Consider the following 21750-nt stretch of genomic DNA (forward strand, 5'->3'; position numbering starts at 1 on the left):
GAATTCGCTGAAAATGTCTCCACAAAAAATTATAAGTATAGGTCCACTTTTTCTGGTAGCCCCCATATAACGGTACCTCTTAATATTCAGTATTTTGAGGGTTTTGGTCGTATTTTTTCCACCGAATTGGCTGTAATTTATTATTTTGAGTTCTTAATAGGTACCACATCTCTCTACAAAAAATTATGTATATAGGTCCATTTTTTCGGGTAGCCCCAATATAAGGGTACCCCCAATTTTCGGTACTTGAGCTATATCGGCCCTAAATTAGGCATAATCTCTTATATAATAAAAACAACAAATATTCACTAATTCCTACACAATGTTTTCAATATTGGTCCCGCTTTAGTATGCATCATATAAATTTGCCCTATAAATTGGATTATTTTCATGATTTTATACACATGTTTCACCTTACCTTTATAATATATGTCAACATTTTGGGGTTTTGAGATTTTAGGGAAAACCCCCATTGAAATTGCTGAAATTTTTATTTGGTTTACAACAATCAATTGGTAGAATTGTACTTAATGTATGTTACCTATATTTTCATTTCAAAAAAATTTCAGTATTTCTATGGTGGAGGTGGATACCCTCCGCCCCGGCCGAACATAACGTTTTTTTCACTTGTTTGTCCTTTCCTTTTTTTGAGTTTTTTTTTTTGATAGAACAGGGGCACACAAAAGAAAAACTTGTAATCAGCACGTACCATTGCGATAATTCGTTACATTTTCTGTAAAAGTAGTTTTAAGAATTCCAAATATAAATTATAGTGGCTGTTTAAGTAAGAATCGCCTTTATATGCATTGTTGGGAAATGCATCTTTTGAACGCTCGTGTTCATTGTGTTTGTTTGCATACTCATTAAAAAACTGCATACTCCTTATTGTTACAACATTGAAATGTCAGTTTTCTAATGAGTATTGTTTTGCGCCAATGTCACTTTGCAGCATTATTGTTATTGTTCATCTTCATCTCGTCACGATCGCTTCGTAACACAGGTAATCTGTTCTTCCCTATTCTCTTTATTTTCCCCATTATTATTTATATTTAATATTTCAATAAAATTCTGGAATCAGAAACTAAAACGTTCGTGTTTTATTTCTTTCCCTTTTTCGAAACGCAATTTCGGCGCCTTTACAGTGGCATTTAATTTAGACACTTCAGTCGACTCCGCTTTACTGAAACGGAAAAAATCAGGATGTTTGTTTCAGTTATCCGATGTTTTCACATAAGCGGAGTTCGGTTAACTGAAACAATTTCAGTTATCCGAACTTCTCATAAGCGAACAATTTTTAAGTTGAATGAATTTCAATAATTTATATTTTGTATCGAATACGTAGGTTTCGAATTTTATGAAAATAGACGATCGAAATTGAAACTGGTTGACATGTTCACAGTTAAAGGTATTTTTATTATGAACTGTCTTTTTTGTGTGTGTTATTAAAATGCCCGGCTTGTAACGAATATTATGTGGTCTATAATATAATATTTATGATAGATTGATTGATTTTGAAAACAGAAAATATCGGTCCATGTCTTTGAAAAGGTTTCATACTAGCCGTTTTAAGTCTTTTTAATAACTGACTTGTCTGTAATATGGGGTTGTGAATAAGTAACATATTTCTTTGCAATATTTGTTCATTGTAGATTCACATTTTTATACTGTTCCTATTTCAAATTTGAGTATCATCTTGAAAGCTTTAAATAATAACTGAGAGTAGTAAAAAGTGGACGACCTCCTCAAAATTTTATTAATAATTGGTTTGTTCCCGTTTTGAAAGAATCTACTTGTTCCATACGTTGGAAAAACCTTTAATTGCAGAAAAATATCTGTTATGGTGGGCTTTGAAGATGTGATTCCTCAATGCAAAATATTCTGTCATTATCTTTCATTCTCATGATTTTCAGTAATACGGAATGATTTGAAAGGACATTGCAATATTTGACTCCAAAAGCTATTTCAGTTATGCGAAGTTTCACTATGCGGAGTAAATTGTAGGCGATTAACCTAAAATGTAATGATGCAGGAAATCGATTTCACTTATCCGATAGTTTTCAGTTAAGCGACTTACAGTAAAGCGGAGTCGACTGTACGCATTATCTGCGATAACAACAGTGTTTTTTTATGTCTTGCGTTTTCACACCGTAATAACCGCAAAAATGTTTATCGGCTGGGATTTTAGTTATTTTGTTCCAGTACGGCCTAACGGCGAGTATTTAAACGCTGATGTTTGATTCACCAATTAACATATCCATATATAATTCGTGTGTGGATAGTCTATCCGAGCAAGTGGTCATTGTCGATATTTTTTATATTGAAAAAGTTTATATAGATCCAAAAAAGTCAATATGTCGGAATTACCTACTGTTTTAAATCAATTATTCAGGTATGTGTGTGGTTGTGTTGCGGTACACAAATACTGCCAAAATGTTTCAAAATCAAAAATTTTCGAAAATACGTTGGAATTTTTGATTTAATGGAGAGCAATTCCTATTTCAATTTCTTAAAAAGTTTCCCACTTGTTGTGTATATTTGCCTGTTCCAATACTACAATATTTTTTACAAATTGCTGTTGACTTTGACGTTTAATTTAAGTAGACGCTTTTCCTTTACAAATTATAAAAAACTTTATCCCTGATGATGATTGTCGATGACAATCGAAATATTGGAAGAATAAAACCCAAATAAAACAAAAACAAAAGTTTTTCATTGACCTTTAGCCGAAACATCATCAAAACATTTTTTACAAATTTTCATTTATGATATCGAAAAAATTTGTCAAAATTAGTAGATTCTTGTAGTACGGGATCAGACCAATTAATTAAAAATTGCACGATAATAATTTTTGGTAGTGTTGGCGGTTTATTTGGGATACCATTTGTATTTTGTTTTTTATAAAAACAACAAACTGGGATTCAGCCTGACTATTTTGCAAAAACAAAATACAAATGGTATCCCCAATAAACCGCCAACACTACTGAAGTTGTAGACGCAGGCACGGTTAAACGGTTTGGTTTGTTGCTGTACATTTGGGTATGAAAGGTTTTTTGTATAGAAGCAATAGCTTCTGGGGAGAATATCCCAACAAAAAACTAAGGGAGGATCAGTGGCGTGATCCGAAACTATAGTCTTCCCTGCCATACCCCTCGGTAAACAATGCCATACATTTCCCACTAATAAATAGTTGTTTTTTTATAATAACAACAAACTGGGATTCATCCTGACTATTTTGCAAAAACAAAATAATATTTTTTTGAAATATTTTCTTAAAGTTATATTGATGACAACAAAAGGGCATATATTGATGTCCTCCGAACTGCTGTTGCCATAGAATCGGTTTCATTGTGGCCTAATAATTACGGCGAAGTTCAACGTATGGTCGAATGGACTGCAGACAAATTAAAAGCTTTGGGTGCTGATGTCGAATTGGCCGATATTGGTGAACATGAAATGATGGTTGATGGTAAAAGGATACCGTTCCCAAATGTTATTCTCGCCGATTTGGGCAAGGATCCCAACAAGAAAACCATCGTAGTTTATGGCCATTTGGATGTGCAACCTGCCTCGAAGGAAGATGGTTGGAATACGGAACCATTTGAATTAACCGAAAAAGATGGTAAGCTATACGGTCGCGGCGCGACTGATAACAAAGGACCAGTAGTTTGCTGGATGAATGTCATTGAAGCGTACCAAAAACTCGGCATTGAACTACCTGTCAATGTAAAATTTATATTTGAGGGCATGGAAGAAAGTGACAGAGATGAGCTGCTAGTGAATCTTGTGGAAGCGCGTAAAAATGATTTCCTCGCCAACACCGATTTTGTGTGTATCACCGATAACTATTGGCTGGGTAAGAATCGACCCTGTCTTGGGTATGGTCTACGCGGTATTGTATGTTATAACGTGGAAGTGGAATGTGCACGCCAAGATTTGCACAGTGGTGTATTTGGTGGCAGTGTATATGAGGCAATGTCTGATTTATGCTGGTTACTAAGCACTTTGGTGGATAAAGAGACGAACATTACCATACCCGGCATTGAGAGAGATGTAAGTTTAAACGATTACCTCCTTTTATTTACATATTCATTTCCTTGTATTTTATTTCCAGATTGTTCCTTTGCTGCCCATCGAAAATGAAATGTATGAAAGTATTGATTACGATGTTCAAGATTACAAGTAAGTATACATAGGTATAAATGGACATTTTTAGCATTAGTGTATCATGGATTAATAAATTTTGTTGTTGTTCTTTTTCAGAAATGTTGTTGGCGCCAACAGATTGCCACACAATGAAAACAAAACACGTATATTAATGGCCAGATGGCGTTATCCAGCGCTGTCTATACATGGCATTGAAGGTGCCTACTATGAGCCTGGTTTCAAAACTGTTATCCCAGGCAAGGTTATTGGTAAATTCTCGATTCGATTGGTACCCAATCAAGATATTGAACATATAAACGAATGTGTTACAAAGTATTTAAATGAGAAATGGGCTGAACGAGGATCACCCAATATATTGAATGTTTCTTTGGTTTCAACCGTCAAGCCATGGACCGAAAATCCCCATCATCCACATTACGAGGCAGCTAAGACTGCGATTAGACATGTTTACAATGTCGAACCTGATATGACCAGAGAGGGTTGTTCTGTTTCTATTGCATTGTCTTTGCAAGAGGCCACTGGTAAAAATGTTATTCTAATACCATTGGGGGCTTGTGATGATGGTGCCCATTCACAAAATGAAAAGATCGATGTGTACAATTATATTGAAGGGGTAAGTTGTTTTTAATACAAAATTTATAATTTAATTAATTAATCTGTTTTCCTTAGACTAAACTTTTGGGTGCTTATATGTACGAAGTGGGTAAATTGTAACCAGAAAAAATTGTCCATGATGCTGGCAAAACTACAAATGTTTTCCAAATTTATGTTTAATAAATTTACATTCTTAATAAAATCAGCATATCAAATGTATTTTTATTTATTAATAAAGGCTATAAGGTCGACTCAAAGGCTATAGCAACCGTTAGGTGTGTTCAATAACAGCATGCAAAAAAGGAGCTTATCTACGGTCTGATGGTGGACAATTTATGACAAATTGGGGATAAATGACCTTGGTGAATATATCAAGAACTCATAGTTTAAGTTTTTTAAGGGAGCATTTTTTTCTTGGTATATATGGTATCTACAAATTTATGGGTCGAAACTCCAAACTCCAGTTATGATTTCACTGGCAACGCCACTGAAATAAAACTTAACATTATGAATATCAACTTTTGCGGTCGATAAGATGGTTTGACACTTCTGCAACTTTGGAACTATTTTTTGATGATGAAAATTATGTTCAACATTGGAAGTATTTTTTGATGATGAAAATTATGTTCAAGGCGTGACATCTATTAGAAGGCATTTAAGAGATAAATCTATTAGAACTACCATCAGTTCTGTGAGTAGATGCTTATGTTTAGAGAAATTTTTCAATCAACTGCTCATTTTAGCTTGAAGGCGTATTTTCGGTTACCAAAAGATGCCTTTGTGTACTTAGTTGAAGCCTTAAACCCGGTTTTCCGAAAAACCCGGCGGTCAACAGCATTTCCTCCTCTCTTAAAAGTGTGTGCTGCTCTGAGGGAGAGGGAAGTTTTCAAAAGTCCCATGGCAATGACTTCAACCTTGGCATGGCTCAACCAACAATGTTGATGGGTTTGGCCTGTTGTTTCCAAATTATCAGAGGAGGAAAACAATTCGAAAACAAAATTCCCGGGTGTTGTCGGATGTATTGATGACACACACGTACGTATCATGGGTGCAAAAGAAGATGTTCGCCGCTCTTTGCCATTCAGATTGGAATGCGTGTTGGTGGGCCATAGCAGTTAAGGTCTTCTGAAATGGCCTTCCAAACATCATCGATAGTGGCTTTGGTTTGATCAAAAGTCCGCAGCAACTGGCAACGCCACTAAACTATGGTTAGCATCCGTAATCAACCCATTAGTTTCAAAACCCTATTTAGGGCTAAATTATGTATTAATAATTTAGCACAATTTTTCGTATATATTTCATATTTATAAATTTGTGGGCAGATATCGTAATAGTTATAATTCTTACCTCTCTATAAGATACCAATTTTATTACTATACTCCAAGTATTTCAAAAATTATTGAACATTGAAGAAAAACTTACATCTTTCGTTTTCGTACCTAATTATGATCGGATTTTAAATTTTCCAAAAATCACTATTCGTTCAAAAGTTATTTACATTATAAGAATGCCTTGATTATATGTAGCGACCTGACAATTTGACGACCGCAACGCCATCTAGTGATGCGGTAGTTTGAAATGGCGAAAGCGATTTAACGTGGCCATAACTTTTGAACTACTGGTGATATTGTAATACACTTGGTGTCATATGAAAGCTAATAAGTCTATTGGCTATTTCGAAATCCGTATTTTCATAAATATGAATATTTTTATGTGAAAAATATTTATGAAGGATATGTTTGAAAATTGTCTCTTTAACCTAGATTTAATATGACATTTTATTTGTGTTAATAGAACAGTTTGTTAAAAGGTTACAGACAATTCTGAAGAAACCCCATATACCAGGTTTTTGGAAGGTGAACAATATGTTTTTCAAATAATTGTCGATATAACCCCTTCCGGTATTTGACAGTTTGGGGTTCCTAGCCGTATTTTCTAACCTATGTAGCTGTAATTCGAGGTTCTTGGAGGGTGACAAATATTTTTTTTCAGAAAAATTTGAAATGGTTTTAATTTATATTCCTGTTTAGAAAAAAACCGCTTCCCAGAAAATGTTGAGAGAATGAGAATGGACTATACAACGTTGGACAACCTAATATTTTAATCATTTCTGTATAATGTTGGAAGATGGGACTTATCGGACAATTCCTCCTAATACTTCCCTCACAAAGGGTAAATTTTTTGAAAACATGCAAATCCAATTTGAAGCGAATTTAATAACTGATTTGAATCATAGTTTGCAAATCGAAATATTTTACCAAACCTACTTTAACTCCGAAGATGGGGGAGGTACCAAAGTCTTCTAGTACTTCTTCGCATATGTTCAACTCTTTACTTGTCTTTCTTAATATTAGTAGAGGTCGTTTGTTTCAGTTGTGACATTCCTATAGCAAAACACCCAAAAGCTGCATCCTCCATTCGTATTTATGTGTATGCAATATAGACTTACAAGTCAAATCTTCATAATACATTCGAAACTTAAAGAAAATGTTATTGAAACACACAAAAGTTCTTGTTTAAAAATTTGGGTATATTTCTTTTTTCGTTCACAATCGATTTTTATTTTTTGCTGTTTTTTCTCTTCGTACGTCATCAAATGGATGTTTAACATTTGTTTACAATTTCTCAACATGTAGATATTTATAAAAAAGCACAATTGTTTCGCTATAAACTGGAAGACTTTGAACATTTATAATTTACACATTTACAAATTAACTCTATCTATATATTTATTATTGTATATCACACTCAATTAGAACTATGGATGACGAACACAGTTATTCTATAAACATTTAATATACATACTAATATAGCACTAAAGTTTAAATTTTCGTTTCTTTTTGGATGCAAAATTACAATTTGTTACAAATTTCTTGAATTGAAATCCAGTTTTTGACGATGACTTTTTTTTTTGATATTTGTAAAAAATGTTGTTCTATAAAAAAGTACTTCTTAATAATTTTTTTAACTTTTTTCTAAAAAAATTCCGTTACTATAATTACTAAAAATTACATTATAAAAAATATTGCTTTGTCGATGAATTGTGGAGTAGTGATGCTTTAAAATGAGGCGATAGGAGTGCTTAGGAGGAGATGATTGCTGGCACTGTTTTGGCTGGATGGGAGTGAGTGCGGTGCGGTGCTACCACGCCCATTTCGGTGATACTTTGCCAAAATTCCATTCATCCGGATGACCCGCATGTTTTATGTCGGACATTTTGTCATACACCGATGACCATTTGAAGGGACCAGCCCCAGTTTGACGCATTGCTATTGCCCGCATATCATTGCGAACTGGTCGGCGTTCAGTGATCATTTCCATTTCTGCCAGTTCGGCTGCATCATCGATGGTCACACTTAAGCGATCATCGAGAATGGAAGAGTTTATGGGACCCTCCGGATTAGATGGTTCTGGTATAGAGCGAGGCTGCATGTGTTGCAGACGCATAAAAACCGGTCCGGCAAACGCATGGTAATCGCTAATACCGAGGCGGGCATTGTAGGCGAACAGTTTGATATCTGTATTGCCATAGGCCAGAGATTCCTCATCTCCCAACAGGTCACCGCGGAAGCCATGAGTTCGTAGAAATGTGTCCACAGCCTCCAAATTAGTCAGCTTCTCATTGTCTAGCGGTAACAGATCGTTGGGATAGCTGTCCACGTTCACTTTGCTAATCTCTTGCAATTCATCGAAGTATGGTACCCCATTAGCTAGCCACGCTGTGCTATTGTCGTTTATAAATCGTTCAGTAACATCCTTCATATGCATGCGACCAGGTAATTGTTCGGCAATCCATACCAATCCCTTGTAACGATTGTACAGTTCGGAAATGACTGCTTCATCTTTGGGATCAAGCGGGGCCGGCTTATCATCAAATCTGTCATCTTCAGCCAAGGTCTGATAGAGTGGATTCAAAGGCCCCAGTTTATTCAAATCAACGGTGATCCATTGTTTGGAACCGGTGTATGGATGTTTGGACATAGCCTTGGCCCATGTTCGACGATTTTGGGCCACCCTATTTGCAGCCATCACTCGGGCTGATAGCAATATTGCCTGGTTGATATCAACCGACTTCCAAAGTTCCAAATTTTCATTTTTCATGCCCACTCCTGCCACAATCGATTGAACTTGTCTACCCTTTACAATATAAAAATCATCAGTTGAAGCCAGAATGCCCGGATAGCCGGTGAATGTTATATCGACACCGGGCACTGTGTTGGTCCGTTGGTTGGGACCGAAGTGATAATGGAATTTATAACGTTTTTGGATTCTCAACATGGACGCGTAACTGCCAGCTGTGCTATGGCCAAATAATAACTGCCAAGTGCCTGAATTATCCGATGGGAAGATTTTTGTCAGCATTGAAGCCATAGGCAAATGGAAATTCTTGCTTGGCACTGTTTCCGTCGCCCCAGTTGATGTGGATGTTGTTGAATTCCCAGCGCTGTCACTGCTGCCGCTGCTGAGCACAAAATTTTCATAGTAAATTTTCAGATCCTGGATATCGGCGGCTGCATTCATCAATAGGAAATCCGAAAATGGTATTTCCTCTTCCAGATCAGAGCGAGCCCGTTTGGCTCCTTTGCGATAGCCCGTCTCGAGACCCTCCAATTGAAAGAAGAACAAACCGATTTGATGCCAATAGTGCTCAAGGTCCTGCCGAAGAAGTGCAGTTTCTTTGATTTTGACATAGTTTTCGGTTAACAGATCTCGCAGCCAGGTACAAAAGTTTTGGGCATCCTCATCGCGTTCGCAGGATGATTGAATTGTGCTGTAAAGAAAACACAAATGGCGATTAGTGGTGGATCATTTCGGAATTTTTAAGTAGTACATACTTGACCCACTGATTGTAGATTTGATGCCAGGTTAGAGATCCCTCAATTATACCAGCACCATAGGCCTGAACCCAATCGGGAAAGGAACGTTGAGTTTCTATTTCAATTTGAGCCCAGCTAAGGAATAAAAGAGAAGGGACGTTTTTAATATTGATTTCAGTGATGCGACATGTGTGTGTGAGATTACAACTTACCCATTTTCATATATGGAATCCTTATAGCATATTCTAGCAGCACCTTTTGGAATGTTAAGAAGATCGTTTTGTTGTTTCCAATATTCAATTTGGAAGCCAACTTGTTTGGTCCAAAATGCTGTGGCACAATAGGTACCATCGTATTCTGGCCTCTCAATGTAACCGATAAAGAAGGCACCGATAACCAGTAAACCGGCACCGATCAGTATGTATGTCCCAATCCGGGTCTTTTGCCATGATGCACCAACAACTTTTAGCACTGTGCCCGCCGTTTTGAAGCCGTTCAAAAATCCGAAAAAAAACTAAATGAAGTCCAATAATTTAGTACAGCGTTGCTGTGCACCAGAAATTGGTTTGGTGGTTCAGGAGTTTTTTGCAATTCCTTCACTTGACGTCTGATTTAAACACGATAATTGAGATCTGCTCGTGCGGCGTATGAGTGTCCTGTGTTCAGCAGAATGCTGTGTACGATGTTAATGTTGTTGTTTACTGCACAAATATCTTGGCCCGTACCGTAGCAGCAGCAGTAGCAGGTGGTGTCCACTTTCTCTTGATTAACGACCTTTTTGGTCATCGGAGAAAGTATTTTCTTTGGTGGACTTGTTGTTAATATATATCTGGGGGAGAATGATGACGATGGCGATGACGACGATGTTGAATAAATTAAGAGTTAGCGTGATTTCCGTAATAAATAGTTTTAAGTACTTTATGGACGTCTGACTATGGATGTATTCTAATGGATCGGATTTTCTAAAAGATGGGGATTATTTTTTGGTGGAACGTAAAGTTCCTGTAATTTGTTGTTGTATATTTCCAAATTGTTGTTGTGGTAGCCGAAAACAAAAGTTGATTCTCTGTTATTGTCTTTTTTTGGTTTGTAAAAAAGGAACGAAATTTACTGTTGATTTGTATTCCCTGAAAAGATAAAAGAAAGGATAACAGGATATTGATTAGGAAATGTGTTTTAATAATTATTATGAATTGATTTGTTATTCAAGCAGTCGATATAAGAACCAGGGCTATATAATTAGATGGAATTCTCTCATTAGAATTTATATACATATTTGTAGATGATCTTTAGATGCCTTGTATAAGTTTACCAATGTAACGGTCAATTGAAAGTCTCACATATAGATGGCGCTACAATAATTAAACATATAGATGGTGTTACTAAATTTTAAGAGAAGCGTGTATAAATTTATTGAAAAAGAAAATAAACATAAAATATTTGTGAAATTTTGAAATGTGCGTCGATGAACCCATCTACCATCCAAACAGGTGGTTATGAGTAAAACTTAAAAAAAAACACCCACAAAACAATTATGAATGATCGTATATTGTTGAAAGAAGGAAAAGAAAAGGTGATGCAAGCAGTGTTGCCGTTTGAAAATTTTATTTCCGCCCAAAATTTCCCTAAAAAGTGCCCAAAATCAACAATTTATGCCCAAAAATTCAAGAATTGAAAAGGTATACACTGACGTTAAGTATTAAAAGCGAGTGTCCTTTTTGTTCTACATTTTTTCAAATGCAAAAAAGTACACTGTTTTGCGGCATGGAAATATGGGGAAAATAATAGCAAAATTGATTTTTTATTTTTAAATAGTTTTTTAATGTCTTTGTTTTAAAAATTTGTACTATGTTGCGGAAAAAGTACCTCATCGAAATATTCGTTTAGTCCCCATGTGTCTTTGGATCAAATCCGATTCAATTTGGAGTCCATTAACAAATAACCGTCTGGATGACTGGTGCGCACGATATCATTCGAAAGAAGTAACCGATTTAATCCAAACTTAACACATATTTTTCTTCCAAATTTAAATCAAGTTCCCCACAAAGTGCCGAAATTTTTAAAATTTGTTCATCCAATATCAGTTGAACGGAACCTAGATTAAATTCATTGCTTCAGGGTCAATATTTTAAATGGTTGTAAATGTTGATTTCATGCATTGATTCCACATCATAATATGTTACCAAATCTGCATTAAATCCGAATAAATGGCCCCTAGGGCACAACTCTTTAATAAAAACATATACCTTAAATAAAGCGAATGGTAAATACTGTGTAGTCTAAACATGAAAGGCCTTAATATTTATAATTAATATAAATTTAGGGCAATAATCGGTCACAATATAATAAAAATGTTCCACCTTGGCAATAGAGACCACAGCAAACCATATTGAGGTAGTATATATGTCGGGAAACCCAACAGAATGACCTAAAAGAAAACCAGTAAGCGGAGCAGATATTCGGAAGGGGTTGACAAATACCACTGGACAAACATTTTCAGTGAATGTTTGTCCACATATGAGCATTTTGGTATATCCCAACACATAAGTCAAGATAGTTGAGATGATTTCAAAGTACAAATGATTTTATTTAATATGTTCCTGGATAAAACATGTCCACCATAGATTGTTATGTTCATCGATGCCCAGATCCACTTCCCGGATAAATTATATGATATTCGGATCATGCTTATGATCTATAGAGCGATTAGAATAAGACATTAATAAATATTTTGGTCAATTTTATCCTATAATGATTGTCGGATCACTACAGAAAACTATTTCTCAAAAAATATTTGTGTAGCGTAAACAAATACACAAAAAAATAAATGCGCCGGAAACCATGGTACAATTATTAAAGGTAACAGCAAATCCCAGCTGATTTGATTCCAACGTAATACTAGTGTCAATATGAATTTGACAAATTATGTTTTTAAAAATCACCCAACAGGAAAATTGGGAACGCATACAATTTGAAATTGTTCTTTATTAATGTGCTCCCGTATTCAATTTACTCAATCTGCCTGCTGGGAAAGTTTGAGGAAGCAAATCTTTCTTGAAGGAATAACTCGCTATTCCCAGCATTGTCATATGTGTTACCCATATATATGGCAATGGTATAATTAAAGGAAAAATGTGGAAGCGATAGAAATATAAATTTGATAGATTTTCATTCATGTTTTTCAATTTTTATTTTGAGGATTCGAAAATATTCCATTTTCAAAATAAAAATAATTTGATGATAATTTGTTTGTTTGTTTACATTTTTCTGTCAAATGAGTTGACACTAGTAGAACTTACAACAACAAATTTCCATGTGGTTGTTGTATCGTTTTTTGTACAACAACACTTGCTGTTACCTTTTATTATTATACCATGGCCGGAAACGAAAAATATGCCCAAAATCCGCCCAAGTCCAAAATATTACATTATTTATGCCCACTTTTGGGCATAAATGCCCACTTTCGGCAACACTGGATGCAAGTCAGTAAAAACGATGTGCCGTATTCTATAGATTCGGTCCGGTCAATGCTTTATTTTCTCGGATCTTAAAAGAATTGTCGCAGATATGACATTTTAGTAGAATGAAGAGGTGGCCATTGAAACTTAGGACTATTTTGAACACTATCACAATATTTTCATTCTAAAAGGCCTGGAAATAGTAAAAATTCAGATTACTATAGAAGTAACTCGAATTATTCGTCGAAGATATATTAAAATTCTATGTTGATTGAAATCACAACTCAAAAAAGATCAAGAACAAACGTATGCGGAATTGATAAAAAATATCATATAATCTTAAAAAACAATTTTTAAAAACCCACGTCTTCTGTGGAACCTTAAACATAATTTTTAAAAACTGCTCACCTGGTGGGGAACCTTAAGAATTATTTTTAAAAAAAATCCCACCTTATAATTTTAAAATCAGTGAGCGGAGCAGTATAGTCGGACGGGGCCGACCATATGATACCCTACACAACTTCCACGAAAATCTAATTTTCTATGGTTCGATAATCTGAGCTTGGGCAATATTTAGCGATATTTGTACCCCCCTTGACCGTCTGTAAATATTACTAATATTCAGTACAGCTCTTCTAATTACTTGTACAGATCCCCTTCACCGTGGGTTGTGTTGTGATGTCCGGCTTTCAATAGTGGTCTATAAATGGACTCATAAAAAAAACAATATTATCTGATCATCACCGAAAATTAGTCCATGACTATACCTGGATCCTCATGGGAAATTTCAAAGCGATCCGCGATATATTTCCGCCCTCTAGTGTGGTAATGCGTTACTAAATAATATATGAATACGTAAAGACCTGTAAATATTTAAGTGTAACTCCCACATGCGAGTACACACGACAATGCAATTGGTATCAATTTAGAGGTAAACCAGTCCTCTTGGATATATTATCATCAGTCTATGTCCTTCAGGAGTAAATATATACGCCATAGAATACAAAATTTGTCATTTTCCACACAAAAGTCTGGGTCCATTTGACCCGCTAAATATTGACCAATCTTTATCAAAACAGGCATGCTTATTCTTTGGCCCGATCCCCCTCTCCATGCAAAAATTCGCGGTGTTTGGGCCATAATAGGGGTCTTCATTAGCCAGAACCCATCCTACATGCAAAATTTCGTGAAGATTGGTCCATAACTGTGGCCTGTATCGTGTTTACAAGTTATAATGGACAGACGGACGGACGGACACACATGTCTAGATCGACTCAGCTAGTCGAAATATGACGATCGATATACTTAAAGTTGGGTCTAGGACCAATATTTCGCGGCGTTACAAACTTTTGGGGCTGCACAAAGCTATAATACCCTGACAACATAGTTGTGTAGGGTATAAAAATCTAAGCCTATTTGAAGAACCCTAAAAATAATTTTTAAAACATCACCTCAACTTGTCTAGAACCATAAAAATAATTTTAAAAAATCAGTGCCTTGTGGTAGACCCTTTAAAATATTTTTTTAACCATGCTTTTAGGAGGACCGCTAAAATAGTTAAAAAAAATCCTCACCTTGTGGTAGACTCTTAAAAATAATTTTTAAAAATGCTCAACTTATGTGGAACCCTAAAAATTGTTTGTAAACAATCCTCACCTGTGTGGAACTTTAAAAATAGTTTTAAAAAATCCCCAAATTGAGTGGAGCCTTAAAAATAATTTTTAAAAAATGCATGCCTTGTGGTAGACCGTTAAAAGTATTATTTTTAAATCCACGCTTTTTGGGGGACCCCTAAAATAATTAAAAAACCTCAGCTCACCTTTAAAATAATTAAACAAAAATTCCTCACCTTGGGTGGAACCGTAAAAATAATTTTAAAAAAGCCTCAACTTATGTGGAAACTTAAAAATAGCTTCTAAAATATCTTCACCTTATTTGGAGCCTTAAAATTCATTTTTATGAAATCCTCACCTTGTGTGGAATCCAAAACTAATGCTTGAAAACACCACCGCCTATCTTTCAAAAAATGTATTAATTTGGCCGAAAGTCAAGCCGAAGTATCTTCTCTTTATAGGGTTTTGAAACATAAAATGGAAACGATTGTTGTTTAGGCCAAAACTTGATCCGAGCCATTTTATGTATTCGGATTTTCGCTTAGCTCCTAATGTAGTTAGTACAGTTCAAAATTTAATGCATCAAATTAATATGAAATGTATAACTGAATTTAATCTCGAACTAAATCCTATTCAAATCGGTTCATATATAATTGATCAAGGACGTATTCGGGATCTTTGATCCATTTTCGCGTGTTCTATATATAAATTGTGGTCACGTTTTACGTTTTAAAAAAAGTTTCTGATAAAAATGCGCCAAGAGATTAAATTAGTCAAATTTTAAAATCCATGGGGATTTTTTTTGTAATGAATCACCGCAATGTGTATTTTATTTTCAATGATAACGAGATTAGAAATTATATACAATTTAATTATACTACTACTGCTGCTAATTTGTCATACAAATCAAATGTTGTGGGTAGTATGTAAGTATTCATAAAGATAAGTTTTCTGTTTTCAAATTTCTGTTGCCGTAATAGGAATCCCGATTTTTATCTATAAACTATTTAATGGTGAGAATATTTTCAAAAAATTAGAAGAAGAAAGTTTTTCTTTTTTGATATTAGACACGTGGATATTTTGTCAAAAAACAAAACTTGACACTTTTTAAGAGATCCGCAATTATAACGAATTTTCACATGCGAGCTTTTTTAATTAATATTTGAAAACTGCGGGAAATGTATTCAAATCCCTTTCACTTTTCACAGAAAAAGAGACTATTTTTTCATTTTTAAACACTCACCTTTGTAGCGGATTTTTTTTATAAAATTTGTACCAATTTTTTGTAATTAATTATATAAAAAGTATTCCGTCTTGATGGAATTCAAAGGTTTAGTATCAAATTTCAGTTAATAAATGAATTTTTTTTTAATTTCACAACGCGTTGACTTGCTTTGACTTTGACGTGTTTATCTTCACTGTATTCTGTGACAGACTGTCTTATGTTTTAAAATATTTTCTACTTAGAAGAAACAAGCGATCCGACCTATCAGAAATTATTGTTATTATTAGTGAAATAACAACAACAACAAAATATAACAATGGATCTCTTTTTTTGTGAGCAAAATAGAAATACGAAATATTTTGCTAGAGAGCGTTTCTGAGGTATGCGACTCGAAACAGTCCTTATCAGTTGATAGCTAAGAGAATTCTTGCAAATTCCACCAATTTCTTTTGTGGTACCATCAACAGTAACAGAAGACCAAAAACAACAAAAAAGGCGCCAAAGAAAGAGAGTAAAATCAACGCATCACGAAATATGTTTAACAATTAAATAAAATAATGTTATCAGTAATGCTATGAGATACTGTATTTTGGAATAGTTGTCTTATAGGCAAATAGGATATAATTTTGAGATATTTAAATGGGAATTAATGACAAAAAATAGCCATTCAATACATATAAATTCGATCGGGACTATTATTAGGTGGATGTCATGGTGAACTGCTGCTGAGGATATAATTTTGAGATATTTAAATGGGAATTAATGACAGCAAATAGCCATTCAATACATATTAATTCGATCGGAACTATTATTAGGTGGATGTCATGATGAACTGCTGCCAGGAGACAAGAAAATTCCATACTGCAACCTGACACCCAGGATGGATTATTAAAAACCAGTGAGCGGTGCAGTATAGTCAGATGGGGCCGATCATATGATATCCTACACAACTACCATGTAAATGGAACTTTCTGCAGATCTATATTCTGAGCCTGGGCAATATTTCGCGATTATTGCACCCTTTTTACCGATTATAGGTCAACAGCACTACTTTCTACGCCATAAAATAAAAATTGGCTCAGTTTAGCTTTTGGCTGATTTGACCTAGGTTTTGGCTGATTCGAGCTTTGATTTAGCTGATTCGACTTTTAGGCATTTCGATTTTTGCCGCTGAACAAAAAGTCGATATTTAGACTTCACTAAAAAGTCGACTTTTCGATCTTTGAATTTTGTCAAACCTGTTCAAAAACTATATTCAACTTTTTCCGACTAATTCCAAATCGACTAAAAATTGATTTTTTAAAATTAATTATTGTCAACAGATAAAATAAAGTTCTAGAATGTGTAATTTTTGAGAAATTTGGTCTTTGAGATTGTTAAGCAAGTATCGACCTTGATTTTTAGACTTTTCAACACAAAAAGTCGGATAATAGCTTGGTCGAAAGTCGATTTACTTATCCCTAATTTAACCCACGGAATATTGATCGTTCCGTATCATATGACGGCTTTTCGAAGTAATTGTTCGGATCCCCTTCACCGTGTAAAATATGTGATGTTCTGAATATAATAATGCCCTCTAGAGCGAAGAGAAAAATCTGACAAAAATAAAGTGTTCGGTTCATTGCACCCCCTAAATATAATTTTTACATCGCCGAAAATTATAGGTGTCATCTTTGACCATAACCGAAACTTCATGCAAAGCTTTCGGCGCGACATTCCCTCCCTCTAGAGTGATAATAGTAATACTAAACCATATCACAACACATAGACCCCTGTAAATATTTAAGTATAACTCCCACATCCGAGTACATACTATATGGCTATATGTACTCAGATGTGGTATCAATTTAATGGTCAACAACTCCTCTTGGATATACTATCAACATCTGTGGGGTCCATGTCCTTCAGGAATAACTATATACGCCCCAGAATAAAAATGTTGTCATTTTTTTCTCATTCACACAAAAGTCTGGGTCCATTTGACCCGGTAAATATTGACCGACCTTCATCAAAACCATCATGCATATTCTTTGGTCAGATTCCCTTCCTCGTGGTATTCGGGTCATAATTGTGGCCTCTAACCGACCAGAAAAGCATATCCTAAATATTAACGGATCATTACCAAACACAATATGGTCTTCTTTGGCCAGAACCCATCCTACATGCAAAATTTCGTAACGATTGGTCCAAATCTCTGGACTGTATCGTGTTTACAAATTGTAATGGGTAGACGGACGGGCGGACACACATGTCTAGATCGACTCAGCTAGTCGAGATATGACGATCGGTATACTAAAAGGTGGGTCTGTGACCAATATTTCGCGGCGTTACAAATGCTTGGGGCTGCACAAAGCTGTAATACCCTGACAAAATACACCTTTTTCACATGTTATTAAAAATATATCAAATGTAATTCGAGAATTCCATTTGTAATTCACAACATATAATTTGCAATTCGAGAATTCCATTTGCAATTCACAACATATCAGCTGCAATTCGAGAATTTCATTTGTAATTCCGAGAATACCTTTCGAAATTCATAGAACTCCATTTGAAATTCATAAACTTCCATTTGAAATTCCAAGTATTTGCGTTTGAAATTCATAAAATTCAACTTGAAATTAATAAAATTTCATTTGAAATTTAAATAATTCATTTTGAAATTCTTAACATTTGATTTGAAATACATAACATTCCATTTATTTTTCATAACATTTAATTTTAAATTCGAAAAACGTTATTGGTAACACAAAAGGAATATGTATGAATTTGAAATGAATTGTTATGAATTACAACTGAAATTTTATGAATTACAAATTGGATTCTTTGAATTTCAAATGGATTTCTTTGAATTTCAAATGAAACTCTATGAAATTCAAATTGAAATATTCGAATTACGAATGAAATTTTTTAAATTTCAAATGTCATTTTTTGAATTTCATACGAAAAGTTTAAAATTACAAATGAAATGTTGTGAATTACAAATAACATACTCGAATTACAAGTAAATGTTATGAATTGCAAATTGATTTTTCGAATTACAAATGAAATTCTCGAATTGCAATTGAAATGTTTTGAATAACATTTGAAAAAGGTGTAGTTGTGTAGAGTTTTTTTTTTTTTTTTTGGTATTTTGCAGGTCCTAATCGACCTAAATGTATTTATTTGCTAAATCCACGTCTTATAGTAACTTATCCACAATATATAAATTTTGAGTAATAATACATTTAAGGGGACCCCCCCCCCCCCATTCTCGGGGTCAAAATTTTTGTTGATATAATTCGAATCTACACTGATTAAAGAATGTCTCTACAAAATTTCAAGTGAAAATCTCATGAACTGTTGAAGATATATCCGATTTATTGTGTCAGCATCAAGTGACGGCTGAAGGGCTTCTCAAACTTTAAACGCGTTTTTCTCTAAACATTTTTTTGCGAATGGCGGGCACGATAACTCAAAAACTAATAATCCAATCGGTTCCAAATTTTGCAACGTTTCTCTGGGAGTGTATAGCTCTCGTATGAACTAGGATAAAGCCAATCGGTGAAGATCTTCCTTATTTTTTAACTTGGTTTTTTGGTAAAAAATCCGCGATTTTTCAAAAATATTTTTTAAAGGGCCACCATTTTCTTAATTTTAGAGCGAAGTCAATAATCCTAGTTCATACGAGAGTCAGACATGTACTCTTTCTAACACCGTTGGAATTTTCGGATTCCGATGTTCCAGTGAGGAGTTATCATGCCCGCCATCAAAAATAAGGACTTTTCTTTAATTACAAAAAACAACAACAAAACAATAACAAAATTTTTTTGTAAATTATTTTTCTTCTCTTTTAAATCTTCAATTATATATGTGCAAAGTTATAAACCTTAACAAGCATTGGTATTGATTTACCAGCCCATTGAAAATCTTGAAAAAATAAAATCGAGAATGGGGGGGGGGTTCCCTTAATAAAAATTTTCTATAATTTATATATGAAAGTAAAAATATTGGATTTTTTCATAAACCTTATCTTTGACATTCATAATAAAAATCAGGACTGCTTTGACTCCACAATCCTGTGTATTAAATTATACACAAAGGATGGTGTAAATGTTTACACATACATTCGAACGATTTAGTTTTTTTTAATAGAAGTATTTCATAAAAATGTTTATTAAAATAAATAATAATAATAATTTATTCAATTGTATTAATAAATAACTTAATACTTTTTAGATATTTAAAATTCCTGGTGGAGCCAATAATCGCAAAAAATAATAATAAATATTAAATGGAAATTTGCAGAGGTGATTCCCGGAATTTCCATCAGTTCTTGTTGAATAATTTAATTCATTTTTAATTGTTAATACTTAAGAGAAATATTTCTTTTTAGCAACATTCTTTTAAAAATTTTATTTTGCCAAAGAAAATTGAGGATTTCTATCCAGAATTATAAAAAAAATATAATAAATTGTTATTTAATGATACAATTTCCTGATTTGAAGTGATAATAAAATTTTGATATATGTATGTACATATGAAACATGAAATAAATTAAAAAAAAATATGGGAATTTATGGTTAATTCAACTTTTACCGCACCACCGCTCCCTTTAAACGAAAAAAGATATGATAAATAATTGTGTAGACAATTAAGTACTCGTGTACCAATAAATAAAAACAAATATTTTGTGGCAAAAAAATGCTACGCGCTTAAAAAGTTTTAGAGAAGCCGATAGGAAAAATACCACAAACAAATATGAATTTCTTTCGATGATTTTTTTTTTTTCAAAACAACATCAAAATTTTGAAAAATTTACGAGCCAATCAGAATTTATTTGTTTATGCCAATTGTTATAATGCTTAACGAATAAAGAATAAATGAAAGGGGGGCAAAAAAAAAGTGAAAACAATTTTAATTCAAATTTTTCTTCGTCTATGGCAGGAAAGAATTTCCAGAAAATTAAAAAAAAAAAAAACATATTGTAGTGATTATTTATTTGAAATCATAACAGAACATTTTTTAATCATAACATTTCTCTAGGTTCATAGTCTAAAATCGTTAATTAGTTTTAAGAAAATAGACAAAACTTAGGATGATTTTTTTATTTACTTCTTTAGCTATTAAATAATCCTTAAGTAAATGGTTGTTTTTTGGAAAAGTCATTGCCACATTTCAAGGAGAAAGAAAATAGAGATTTTATAACTATTTTTTTATACCCTACACATCGATGTTGTCAGAGTATTATAGCATTGTGTAGTTCCAAGAGTTTGTAACGCCGCGAAATATTGGCCCTAGACCCACCTTTGAGTCGTCCTAGACATTTGTGTCCGTCCGTCCGTCCGTTTGTCCACTATATTTTGTATTGTGTTTACAGGCCACAGTTATGGACAAATTTTAATTAAATTTTGAATGTAGGGATGGGTTCTGAACAATGAAGACCCCTATTGTTGTTGTTAAATATTAGGGGATGAAATGGACCAAATACTTAATTTCTGACGATTTTTCTGGTCGCCCCGAAATTTTAAATGGAGAAGGGGATCGTGCCAAAGAATAAGCATGCCTGTTGTGATAAAGATCGGTCAATATTTAGAAGGTGAAATGAACCCTCACTTGTGTGTGAAAATTGACAAAATTGTTATTCTATGGCGTATAAATTTACTCCTGAAGGACATAGACCCGGGACTTATGAAATTAACCCTGACTTATGTGTGAAAATTGATAAAATTTGTATTCTATGGCGTATAAATTTACTCCTTAAGGACATAGACCCGGGAAGTTGATAGTATATCCGGCTGAGTGATTGGCCTTTAAATTTATACCAATTATATTCTACTCAGATGTGTGAGTTGCAACGTAACGTATTACAATATTATTTTGTAACCCATTACCACTCT

The 21750-nt window shown here is 33.9% G+C and overlaps 2 protein-coding genes across 2 annotated transcripts; one reads left to right on the forward strand and one right to left on the reverse strand.

Moving 5' to 3' along the window:
* The first annotated feature begins 2351 nt into the window (after positions 1-2351).
* LOC133327709 (cytosolic non-specific dipeptidase-like) lies at positions 2352-4878 on the forward strand. Its single transcript, XM_061536258.1, has 5 exons — positions 2352-2389; positions 3276-4050; positions 4112-4179; positions 4261-4777; positions 4834-4878. The coding sequence occupies exons 1-5, from the start codon at positions 2352-2354 to the stop codon at positions 4876-4878; spliced, it is 1443 nt and encodes a 480-aa protein (XP_061392242.1).
* Positions 4879-7846: 2968 nt separating this feature from the next.
* LOC133327702 (putative phospholipase B-like lamina ancestor) lies at positions 7847-10361 on the reverse strand. Its single transcript, XM_061536252.1, has 4 exons — positions 10278-10361; positions 9788-10089; positions 9594-9710; positions 7847-9529 (listed from the first exon to the last, which is right to left on the reverse strand). Exons 1-4 carry the CDS (start codon positions 10359-10361, stop codon positions 7900-7902), a joined length of 2133 nt encoding a protein of 710 aa, XP_061392236.1. The 3' UTR covers positions 7847-7899.
* Positions 10362-21750: the final 11389 nt, after the last annotated feature.

Source organism: Musca vetustissima, unplaced genomic scaffold (assembly GCF_032173495.1).
Source record: "Musca vetustissima isolate MV318-11 ecotype Yass unplaced genomic scaffold, APGP_CSIRO_Mvet_v1 utg29964, whole genome shotgun sequence".
NCBI lineage: Eukaryota > Metazoa > Arthropoda > Insecta > Diptera > Muscidae > Musca > Musca vetustissima.

Excerpts from the sequence above, each read along its gene's own strand:
- LOC133327709 (XM_061536258.1), top strand. The coding sequence starts at position 2,352 with ATGTCGGAATTACCTACTGTTTTAAATCAATTATTCAG. Across the intron at positions 4,180-4,260 it reads TACGATGTTCAAGATTACAA|AAATGTTGTTGGCGCCAACA; the intron begins GTAAGTATACAT and ends GTTCTTTTTCAG. Across the intron at positions 4,778-4,833 it reads TGTACAATTATATTGAAGGG|ACTAAACTTTTGGGTGCTTA; the intron begins GTAAGTTGTTTT and ends TGTTTTCCTTAG.
- LOC133327702 (XM_061536252.1), bottom strand. The coding sequence starts at position 10,361 with ATGACCAAAAAGGTCGTTAATCAAGAGAAAGTGGACACCACCTGCTAC. Across the intron at positions 10,090-10,277 it reads CGGGCCAAGATATTTGTGCA|TTTTTTTTCGGATTTTTGAA; the intron begins GTAAACAACAAC and ends GACTTCATTTAG. Across the intron at positions 9,530-9,593 it reads ATCTACAATCAGTGGGTCAA|CACAATTCAATCATCCTGCG; the intron begins GTATGTACTACT and ends TTTTCTTTACAG.